General features: G+C 38.4%; 2 protein-coding genes across 2 annotated transcripts; both read right to left on the bottom strand.

The window, feature by feature from the left end:
• Positions 1-4,927: 4,927 nt before the first annotated feature.
• Positions 4,928-5,549, bottom strand: LOC121990076 (cell division control protein 2 homolog D-like). The gene is made up of 3 exons (XM_042544320.1): positions 5,502-5,549; positions 5,176-5,237; positions 4,928-5,093 (listed from the first exon to the last, which is right to left on the bottom strand). Exons 1-3 carry the CDS (start codon positions 5,523-5,525, stop codon positions 4,940-4,942), a joined length of 240 nt encoding a protein of 79 aa, XP_042400254.1. The 5' UTR covers positions 5,526-5,549; the 3' UTR covers positions 4,928-4,939.
• Positions 5,550-5,811: 262 nt separating this feature from the next.
• Positions 5,812-6,275, bottom strand: LOC121990903 (60S acidic ribosomal protein P0-like). The gene is made up of 2 exons (XM_042544950.1): positions 6,018-6,275; positions 5,812-5,925 (listed from the first exon to the last, which is right to left on the bottom strand). Exons 1-2 carry the CDS (start codon positions 6,273-6,275, stop codon positions 5,812-5,814), a joined length of 372 nt encoding a protein of 123 aa, XP_042400884.1.
• Between the last annotated feature and the right edge of the window lie 5,341 nt (positions 6,276-11,616).

Below are 11,616 nucleotides of genomic sequence, written 5' to 3'. Positions count from 1 at the left end.
AGTTTTGCAGCGGTGGAAAACGGATGTAATATGTATATTTTTTAACAGCACACATTTGATTTCTGAAACAATGAAAAACTGACAATAAAAAAAAATACACAAATATTCACAAATTATACAAATATTCTTCATTCAATAATATCCATAAAATACACAAATATTCACAAATTATATAAATAATCTTCTTACAACAATATCCATAAAATACCCAAACATTCTTTCTACATCAAAAGCTAGCTAATAGATATCAAAATCCAAGTAGAACATTCTTTTAACACATCAAGGTAGAACCGCACTTCAAATGTAATCTAGCATGCATTCAGCCCACTCGAACCGCACTTCATCAATTTCAACTCTGGAGTACTTGAGATTTGTAAACTGTAAAAACACATAAATCCACCATATGTCAAATAACTAAAACAAATGTGTACATGTATCAAATAAAATAGAATACTGAGTTTTTAAAGGCTGCTGTGGAAGATAACAAATATAACATAGAATCTAAAACTTTCATATATGACACTTATATATGCTTCTTAGAATATAACATAGATAATTTGCTCCTTCTAATTCAAGTGTACAGATTGATAAGAACCGACAGCATCATACAATAACTTACTAGGCATGATAATGGTTGAACAAAGAAATATGACTACACAACAAATCCAGTGAAGGAAGCATAGAAGAACAAAGCTACCTCTGATGAAGAGATATACTATTTATTGTACTACCTCTGATGCCATCTTGGTATCCTGAATATCCTGCACAAAGCCCCCTATTTTCTATGATTTCTGCTACCAACCACAGCAGCAAGGAATGCGGCAAGAAGGCAGCTGAATCCTTAGTTCAGCACCCAAAACAGTAATCCTCTAGTTAGAGCTTCCTTTTGGGTCCATTCAATCCTCTAGTAAGTAGAAACTATTTTCCCTTTAGTTTATGATGGATTTGGAGTGTCTTGACCTAAGATATAATCCTCTTGTAGCCCTCTATATTAAAGGTCAGCATACATGGAAAATTCAGCATGTTCTTCTGAAGTCATAACAGGGTACGTAGGTAAACTTTACTTGTAGTTTTTATTCATTTGCTTCATGTAGGAGATACCCACAGGCATATTGACACTCACTCTTACTTCTAGTTGAACTTGAAATTCATTGGTATAGCTAAATATGGTAATGGGTACCCTTTAGGTTTGATTAAATTCGAGTATCAATGTGTTAGGTTAAATTCGAGTATCAATGTGTTATCTTAATAGGTTAGGTTAAATTCGAGTATCAATGTGTTAGATATTTAGAGGAAGTTGAGCAAGTTCAAAAAATGTAATCAATACTTTAATCCTAAGGTTACCATTTAAGATAGCTTATCCAGCCACTCTACTCACTGCAGCTCCTAATCTCTAATTCCTTTCTTCTTAGGCAATCATTTAGTCTCCAACTAGTATATGGTTTGTAACAAAAGCATAGCATCTGGTTTGTATCAAAAAAATCATTGTAACAAAAGCATAGCATCCGGTTTGTATCAAAAAAATCATAGCAAGCACCAGGGGAAAAGCATAGAAAGTATCAAAATCACCAGGGGAAAAGCATCCGATTGTTCACAAAAAAATCATTGTAACATAGAAACACATCAAGCACCAGGGGAAAAGCATAGCAGCAGCAAGATCTCAAAAGCTAAGAGACGTTCATAATCAATCAAAATCAATGAGTTTGTATCAATTATGATACTAAAACAGTGTTGGAAAATGAAACAAATTATCTTTAGGGCTTATATGCAAAATGGAAAATATTGTATTATTACCATTGCTGGAAGTGAATCCTTGTGGTCAACTCCAAAATTTTCAATTATATCTTTCATATATCGCATGATATAAAAATCACATTGCTCCGCATCCGGTTGTTGAGGAGCCTATGTTAGAAAAGAAATATTGGAATAACTCCTTCAAGGATAGTGAAACAGTTGCTAATCAAAAGGACATACCTTGACAACTACCCATGTTGGTTGTTTTTTCCCTTTCCTTCTAGCCTCCGCATTATACATTTTCAAGGCTCTACATGCATATAACCCGTGGGAATTGTATTGCCACATCAAAATACTTGAACGTTTCAACAAAGGTAAGAAAAGAAGCCAAAAAACTTACATGTTGACAACATATTTCCAATCTTGATCACGAATGCGGTGACTAAGAGGATCCAACAAAAAAATAATCTCCTTCTCAACATTGATGATAGTCAAAATCCAGTGAAAACTACACAAAGAAATATAATTAGTGTATATATGCATCTTGCAAGTTCTCAAAATATGCAAGTGAGAGTGATATATAATGTTATTCTTACTCACCCAACGTTGCATGGCACAACAACCAATTGACCAAATGAGGTACCAATTAGCCTACTGCTTAAGTAACAAGCCCTTTTATTCAACTGTTCTTGGATGAAATTTTCTTAACCTAGTTCATGTCTTAATTCCTATTCTTGATCATTTGATGGAGCCTCTAACGATGTCAATCTCGATCAAGTTTTCTTCTTCATTGATTTTCGGTAAGAGCTCCATGACTCCTTGTTGCCTCACCACTGCATCCTGTAGAGGGCTTGGCAGGAATCCACTCAATAAAGGCAGTGGCTCCAAGTTCAACAATGCCTTTGTCTCATCATGTGCAAGAAAATGGCCATCAGGGAGTGAAACCTCAATGAGATTTTCATCGTCGGATATTGAATTCTCTTCATCCTTTTCAGATAACTCAATGCCCATGCATGGAGCCTTACTGATCAGCTGATACTCCGATCCTTCAGATTCCAGTGATGCAACTTCTGAGCCAGTAGCTGCCTTCTTGTCTGCAAAACTCTGTGATGGTCTCTGGGCTTTTCCGAGTTGTTTGATAGCAAATAGAGTGGAAGGGGAAAGCGCAAGCACGAACAGAGTAAGAAATGCTGAAATCGGATGATCATTGCAAAAGCCCCAGAGGATGAGGAGCAGTAGACAGAGTGCAACAGCCACGCTAGTGTTATTGGCAGAGCAAAGAATTGCCATCTGATAAAAAAAAATGTTCTAACATGAGCAATGCTCCAATTCGTTCTAAGAAATTCCAAGAATAACAGAGGAACTCAGATCGACCTGCAAGGAAAAGATAAAGGGGAAACACTTGAATGCTTCTGATATGGAAAAAAGGTAATGGAACACAAAGAAGGGAGATCAGATACGTAGAAAACTCATAGAAAAACTAGTTTTTAAGAGATGAAATGTAGTGAAAGTTGTGCTTTTCTCCCTACTGGTGAGACTTTTACCACACTTCACCCTTCCCGGGGCTCTTACAGGAATAGATTACTCTCACCAACATCTGGGTCTTCACTGAGGGCATCCCGTCGGGTGGTCCTGTTCCTTCCATATTTGGGTGGCAAGGTCTTTCCATTACTTGATGCCAAGCAGCTTGGGCAATGCCATTCTGCTTTAGGAATGTCTTTGCTGCCATAAGATTGAAGACATTTCAAATGGTTTCCTTTCTCACAAGCATCACAGACAAGCAAACTTTCTGTATCTGAAATCACATTTTTTGCATATCTGGCAATTTAAAGAAGCATTCATATAGTCACTTGATGGAGGAATCCAATTTGGGTGATCCAGAACCTTCGATTGCAATATCCTCTGCACACTCTTACCAATCTCATTGTGATTGGTATAAAGAGAAGGTGCATGAAAGAATGCCAAGCCTTGAGTAGGTTGATGTGTAATATGCAGGCCTCCTTGTCCTTCTTGAACTATAGAAGACTTTATTTCCTGATTTTTCATCTGATGAGAAGATTGGCTAGCATTTGCACCTGCAATACCCTCTGACCTAATTGAAGTATGATCCAACAATTTGTTTGGTTGGCTAAACCTTGACACAGCAACAACAGATGGTGATTGCATGGAAGAGATGGTTGGGATTTTCTGAGGTGGATTTTTAGCTGCATTAGAAAACAAGTTAAGCATGAATGAAAATATTAGGACATGTCCAATATTACACGTAGGGAAAACCCAAATTCCCAACAATAGAGAAAAGGATTCACAAAGGAAAAACTAGCCTTTATATTTATGCTAAAAAAAGGATTGAGCCTTTAGCGGACATGTCTTACCAGTATACCAGGCCACACTGCTTGGTACCAAAATAAAAAATAATTAGGAAATAAACACAATTACTGATATTAGTACCACAATGCTATCTCTGACTCATGCAATTATCTGTTCTTTATTGAACTGCAGCTATGACTAATACTAGTTCACATAAAACTTCAGTAAAGAAGGACAAAATATTTTAATACTTTTTAGGAACTTGATAAATTTAAGAAATTAAGCAAAAAGGAAGTAAGAAAAATGATAATGCATTAATCAAGTATTCAAGCCATAACAAAGCAAAGGAAGTCAGAATTTCACAGCATTGATAGATAATACAGACATATATGGTCTAAAGATTTTACCTTGATCTTGTGTCAGATAAGATGGTCCACTAGGTCTAGTATTTAATCCATTATGTGCTGAAGGCAAAGCCTTATCACGGGAACTAGATGAATGTTTAATGGTATTGACACCAGCTTGCGCATCACTAATCAATGACTACTTCAAATTAGGGGCAGCAAAGGCCAGCACAGGAACATGAGATATAGTTGAAGAATTATGAAAGCCTCCAGAGGATGTTGGCATAGGACTCTTGTCCTGTGAAATCCTAGAAGCACTAGATGCAATGGTACCACGAGATTCAGATTTTGCACCAACACTTACAGGAAGCTGTTGAGAGGAATGAACTGATGAATGCACGTTTGTTTCCTTGGACATTTCCATCTGTAGAATTAGACCACAAGCATAGGTTATCAGATAAGTTCTGCAGTGACTAAACACTTAAGGAAAATTTCATATCAGATATCTTACATTCAAACAAATTCTACCGTGAAAACTGGAAAGCTAGGTATTTTCAAATGCTGTGCTTTCCAATACAAGCTAAAAGATATGTGACCTCGTGCGTGTATTTCTTGAGGGGAATGGTGAAAGCACGACTGAGTCCAAGATCCGCAACTTTTAGCATCATAGTCTTGCGGTCCATTAAAAGATTGTGAGGCTTAAGATCCCTGCAAAATTAAGGAGCAAATTATTCAACAAGATCTTATCTTTAACATACTGAAACAAGATGGTGAATGAGTTTTTTCCAACCTGTGCAACACTCCATGACCATGACAGAATGAAATTCCTTTGCAGAGTTGATACATCAAAATCTACAGCAAGAGACCTTGTGAGAATCTAAAAGTACCATAATTTATCAAATATTTAGTGTCCTATCCCTAGTGGAAGTAGAGAAATTTTCTGCCCTAAAATTCATGTTGTTGATGCACAATTGACATCTTTTAAAGAAACTTTCAAGAAACAGAGAGAAATCATGATGCTCTTCAACAACCTCTTGGTAACGAGGATTTCAACAAATTTTGATGCATCATATTGGGTGGTAGAAAAAAAAAATCAGCTCTTAAATTAATTTTTACCTTAACAGTCATTGGTGGCATCATTTCATGGCTCTGGCGGAAACTTCTGATGTACTTTTTCATATCCGTGTCCATGTACTCAAAGACTAGGTAGAGAATGGTTTGCCCCTCCTTGTTCTGGTCTTGCTTCAGATCCAAAAGCCTGGAATCAAAATCAAGAGCAAGCAAATCGATGAAAAAAAGTGTTGAGAAAACGAAATTTCCATAAATTATTCAATCAGGTTAAGAATAGCACCTGACGACATGGGGATCGATGGAAAGCATGCGGAGGAGGGAGACCTCGCGGAGCGTGGTGGGAGGAACACCCTCGTCATCCTTTATTTGTGAATATCACATTCCATGGGGTAAAAACCGATGTTAATGCAACAAAAACCTTCTTGGTTGCATTAAGATCACCCTTTGTGAATATCAATCCCACATTCCCCTGAATCAGTCAAGGATAATTACTAAATAGCTAAATGATCGATTCATGGAGGAACTAAAGATGAGAAATGGGAAATGGCGAAGAGTGCGTACGACGAGAAGGGGGAGGAGGTTGAGGAAGTCCTTGTTGCCGATCTTCTCGGTGTGGAAGCGGATGCGGCGGCGGATGAGGGTGTTCTTGCCCATGAGGATGACGGAGTCGCCGCGGAGGCCCCTACGGATGCTCTGGAGCTGGTTGGACCCAACATTGTCGGCGGCGGCGATTAGGACCTTCCCGTACTCGTCCAGAAGCGAGCACAGCTTCTTGTCGTAGCGGACCTTCTTCTCCGCTTTCGAGAGCTTAACCACCATCTCGATCTAGCTCCGGGCGACGCAATGGGAGACGGAGAAAGGACAGAGATGGAGGGACAAAGAGTCCGAGCCGCCCTTTGCGTTGCGATTCACCCCGGAGCGCGAGTAGCAGCAAGAGAGATTAGCAGGACGCGATTAGCAGTAAGAGAAATGGGGCGGCCATCCTTTTGCCGGTCATAGTGAAGGGAAGGAGGAGCGAGCGACCTCAGATGGGGATCTGAGAGAGGAGATCCCCATCTCTCATATCAGCGGTGAGCTCCTCGTGGATGTGTGTGGCTTCCCGGTGGGAGCGGCCGGGAAGTGAGTGCGAGAAGTGGAAGGACTGCCCCCATCCCCACTCGTAGATGTCTGTGACGAGGTTGTAGAAGGTGTCGACGAAGGCAGGGACGTTATCGTCGTCGGGCGCGGCGGCAATGCCCTCCTTGGAGCGGAGAAAGAAGGACAAGTACTGCTTGTACTTGTCCTACACCTTATCCTGCATGATCAATTCCATCTTAAGGTTCACTGCCCGTTTGCCTTTCACTTCCGCCGAGCCCATCACCCACACGAACCAGTAGACCGCGATAGCGGCGACGACGGCCGCCTTCCACATCGTCGTTGAGAGATCCATTGCTTGTCTTTCAAATGGTATCTCCTAAAAGGAGGATGCAGAGGATTAGGGTTTCGATTTATGGTGGGCGAGGAGAAGCCCAAAAGAAAGGGCGCTACGAAAGTCCACCAAAATTTTGGTTCATAGACACCGGTTTTAAAAATCGCGATTAAAATCGATGTCTATTAATGAAAAAAAGGCGCTCATAGACATCGGCTAAAAAAATCGATGTCTATGAGCGAAAATCTACGCTCATAGACACCGATTTTTGGAAAAACCGGTGTAAAATACTCAAAGACATCGGTTTTTGCTTAAAACCGTTGTTGTTCCACCGATGTCTATGAGGGTTTTTCTTGTAGTGAAAATTCAGTGGGAGAATCATTTAATTAAAGTCCTAATTAAATTACCTAAATATGATACTTATTTCTGTATTTTATTGTTGTAGATTATCACATTGTCAAATACGTTGAATACCCGCTCTCCGCGATCTGTCCTTGATAAGGACAAGCTCAATGGAGCTAACTTCCTAGACTGATACAGAAACTTGAGAATAGTTCTCAAGCAAGAAAGAAAACTGTATATCCTAGAGCAGCCCATTCCTGAAGCACCCCCACTACTGCCAGATGATACATTAGATGTATCATGTCTTATGCTCGCCACCATAAGTTCTGAGCTTCAGAAGTAACATGAGAACATGGATGCTTCTGATATGGTTGAACATCTTAGATAAATGTATCAAGGATAAGCAAAGCATGAGAAATTTGAGATCTTTGAGGTACTATTTCAGTGCAGAATGCAAGAAGGAAGTCTCGTAGGGCCTTATGTGCGTAAAATGATCAGGTATGTGGAGAATCTACAAAGGTTATGGATTCCCACTAAGCCAAGAATTGACCACTAACCTTATTCTATAGTCATTGCTTGAGAGCTACAGTCAGTTTGTCATGAACTACAACATGAATAAAATTGACAAACCACTGCCTGAGATGTTGAGTATGTTGAGAACTGCTGAACTCAACCTTAAGAAGGCAAAGCCTAGTACCATTTTGATGGTGCCAAAGGACAAAGGCAAGTGGAAGCCTAAAGGTAAGGGTAAGACCCAAGTCAAAGGCAAGGGCAAGACTCATGCACTAAAAGCTAAAGGCGAGGTTGCTAAGGAAGGAACCTGCTTTCACTGCGATGAGATAGGGCATTGGAAGAGGAACTACAAGGTGTACCTAGAGGAACTGAAAAGTAAGAGAAGTGAGACTTTTACCTCAGGTATATATGTTATAAAAATCAATTTATCTATTTCTTCTTCATAGGTATTAGATACCGGATGTGCATCTCACAGTTGTACTAATGTGCAGGGACTAAGAAATAGTAGAGCATTGACAAAGGGTAAAATGGACCTACGAGTAGGCAATGATGCAAGAGTTGCTGCTGTCACTATAAGAACATATTCCTTATCTTTGCCGACTAGACTTGTTTTAGAACTAGAAGAATGTTGTTATGTGTCTGCTTTAACCAAGAATATTATCTCTATTTTTTGTTTAGACAAGAAGGGTTTTTCATTTATAATAAAGGATAAATGTTATTTTTTTTATTTGAATGATATGTTATACTGTAGTGCACCTCTAATAAATGGACTCTATGTTTTAGACTTTGAAACCCCAATCTATAACATAAATACCAAACAATTCAAGTCTAATGATTGAACCAAACATATATATGGAATTATTGCTTGGGTCACATAAATGAGAATCGCATATCCCAGCTCCATCAGGATGGACTTTTGGACTCATTTAATTTTAAATCATATGAGGCATGCGAATCTTGTCTTCAAGGTAATATTACAAAGACTTTATTTAGTAGACATAGCGAAAGAGCTAATGACTTGTTAGGACTCATACATACTGATATATTCGACCCTTTCAAAATAGTAGCTAGAGGAGACTATCATTACTTCATTACCTTTACTAATGATTTTAGTAGGTACGACTACGTGTATCTAATGAGACATAACTTTGAATCCTTTGAAAAGTTCAAAGAATTTAAGAATAAAGTACAAAACCAACTTGGTAAGAGTACTAAGATGCTTCGATCAGATCGAGGTGGGGAATACCTTAGCTAAGAGTTTCATGACCATCTTGTTGAGTGTGAGATCATATCTCCACTCACTCCACCTGGAACACCACAATGAAATGGTGTATCAGAAAGGAGAAATTATACTTTATTAGATATGGTACGATCGATGATGAGTCAAACAGATCTTCCTATTCCTTTTGGGGATATGCTCTAGAGACAACCACTTTCACACTTAACCGTATTCCATCTAAGACTGTCATAAAGACACCATACATGATATGAATTGGGAAGAGTCCCAAAATGTCTTTCATGAAGATTTGGGGTTGTGAGGCTTACGTTTGATGACGAGTCTTAGATAAACTATGACCCAAACCAAACAAGTGTTATTTTGTAAGATATCCCAAGGAAAGGGATACTACTTTTATAATTTCACACATGACAAAGTGTTTGTTGCTAGAAATTATGTTTTTCTATAAAGAAAATTTGTTTCTAGAAAAACTAGTGGGAGTAAAGTTGATCTTGAAGAAATTCAAGATACACAAACTAGCATTATTGCCTTGATGGAAACTGAATAGGTACCACAAGATATTGTAGATCATAATTTTGTTACACCACAAGAAGTTATGAAGCAACAATATGTTCAAGTAGCACAAGCTCTACGCAGATATGATAGGATCCATTGTCAACTTGAGAGATATTGTTTTCTCTTGGCTAATCACGGTGATGTAGTGCTTGTTGGTCTCAACTATTGGTCCCTGTGGAGGCCGGCAAGAGGAGAGGGGTGAATTGCCCTGAAAAAATAAACCAACCTTTCTCGAATTTTCAACTAATAATAAGACTTGTAATCAAAACAAAAAGAGACTAATTAAATGAAATCAGACACAGAGGATTTACTTGGTTTGCAATCAGAGGATTGCTAATCAAAGGAAAATATGGGCGCCATATTTACTTGGTTCTTTAAATATAGCACTGTTTGGGGTGCCCTAAAGGGTCTGGGCGCCCTGGGGGATAAACTTTATCCCCTAACGTTCAGATCGAGTCAAAACTCGATCTAGTCAAAATGTCGGGTTCGGGCGCCCAGAAGCATTCCGGGCGCTCCGGGCTGGTCCGAGCGCCCGAAATAGTTCCGAGCGCCCGAACCAGGAAAGCCAACAGGGTTGACTTTTCTCAATCCGGGACCTCTGCTCCGGTTCAGCTCATCTCGGTCTGGGTCTTTTGCTCTGGCTCCGCTAGCTTGGATGATCTCAGCCATCTGGAATAGGGATCACCCGAACCCAAGTTCCGGCCTTCTCCTCGAGCAACCTTCCTCCTCGGTTTCTCATCCCTCGAACGTCACGCACGTTTTTCTCTTCCATCGGGGTACTCTTCCGCGACACCGCGTCCCTCGGACGCACCGAGCCCGTCAGCTCTCTCCCCGTGCTGTCCTTCCTGCTAGCCGCGTCTTCCGCTCGACTTCTTGTGCTCCTAAGCTCCTGCACACTTAGACACAAGGGTTAAAACAAACAGGACCTAACTTAACTTGTTTGATCACACCAAAACACCTTGGGGTTCCAACAATCTCCCCCTTTTTGATGTGAGCAACCCAAGTTAAGTTAGGGTAAAACAAACATAAAGTATAAAATAATTAAGTTTGCAAATAAGTGCAAATATGATTTTTCAATAAAGTTATACCTCCCCCTAGACTTAATATTCTTCTCCCCCTTTGATCACATAAAAAATTGGGGTTCCTTAACAAGTCTAAGGTCAACTTAAAATTTTTTTTAAAAAAATCTAAGTTTAAAGAAAATTTAATTTTCAAAGTTAAAAATAAATTGTGTGCAATGGAATAAGTAACTTAAAAAAAAAATTCTAAGTTAAATTTCTAAGTTAGAAGCATATTTTCAAAAAAAAATTATAAGTAAGAGAAAAAATAATTTCTAAGGCAAAATTTCTAAGGGAAAAATATTTTTTTTTAAATGAAATTGTTAAGTATTTGGAAGAGTTAAAAGAAATACTTTTAAATTAATAATAAAAAATTAAATATTTTTCAAAACAGATTGAGAAACCCTTTAAAGCATTTTTTATTCTAAAAAAAATTAATTTAATGCTTTTTCGGTTAGTCAATTAAACTCTTATTTCGATACTTGGCTTCCAGGCAGTGGCGAGACACTAGGTCTTCTTGGTTATTGGAGCAACAACCACTTTCTTAGACAAAGCCGCATAAAGAAATTAAATGTTTAATTTTCTTACTGAAAATGCTAAGTCTAATTTTAATTTTTAAATTAAACAAGTTTTTAAAACCCAATAGAGGTTCCTTCCTACAGGGTTAAACAAGTATTTTCTAGGCACATAGGCTTTTGATATTTTTCTGATTTGATTTTGGTGAAACCTATAGTACCAGTTTAATCCTCTATAATTTTTAAAAGCAAACATATTTGAACAGGTAGGCTTTTTCAAATTTTCTATTTCTTCTTTTAATTTTCATTTTCAAATTTTATTTTATCAAAGTCTTCTATTAAACAAGATTTTGCCAAAATTCTTTTTATTTCTAGAATTTCATTTTTTAATTTGGTATTTTTATTTTCTAATTTGTACATGGGTTTTGCCATAGCCTTAATACCAAAATAAAGATGATCAGGAGGTAAGAGGCATACCTCACTTACCATATCAGACTTAAAGCCTGACTCTCCCCCTGTTTCGCTACATTTG

Source organism: Zingiber officinale, chromosome 6B, assembly GCF_018446385.1.
Source record: "Zingiber officinale cultivar Zhangliang chromosome 6B, Zo_v1.1, whole genome shotgun sequence".
Lineage (NCBI taxonomy): Eukaryota > Viridiplantae > Streptophyta > Magnoliopsida > Zingiberales > Zingiberaceae > Zingiber > Zingiber officinale.
This window is presented reverse-complemented; position numbering and strand designations above follow the sequence as displayed.

Coding starts and splice junctions, on each gene's coding strand:
- LOC121990076 (XM_042544320.1), bottom strand. CDS start 5,525: ATGATGCCACCAATGACTGTTAAG. Junction 5,238..5,501: donor TGCCACCAATGACTGTTAAG/GTAAAAATTAAT, acceptor CTCTTGCTGTAG/ATTTTGATGTATCAACTCTG. Junction 5,094..5,175: donor GGTCATGGAGTGTTGCACAG/GTTGGAAAAAAC, acceptor TTAATTTTGCAG/GGATCTTAAGCCTCACAATC.
- LOC121990903 (XM_042544950.1), bottom strand. CDS start 6,275: ATGGTGGTTAAGCTCTCGAAAGCGGAGAAGAAGGTCCGCTACGACAAG. Junction 5,926..6,017: donor ACCTCCTCCCCCTTCTCGTC/GTACGCACTCTT, acceptor TGACTGATTCAG/GGGAATGTGGGATTGATATT.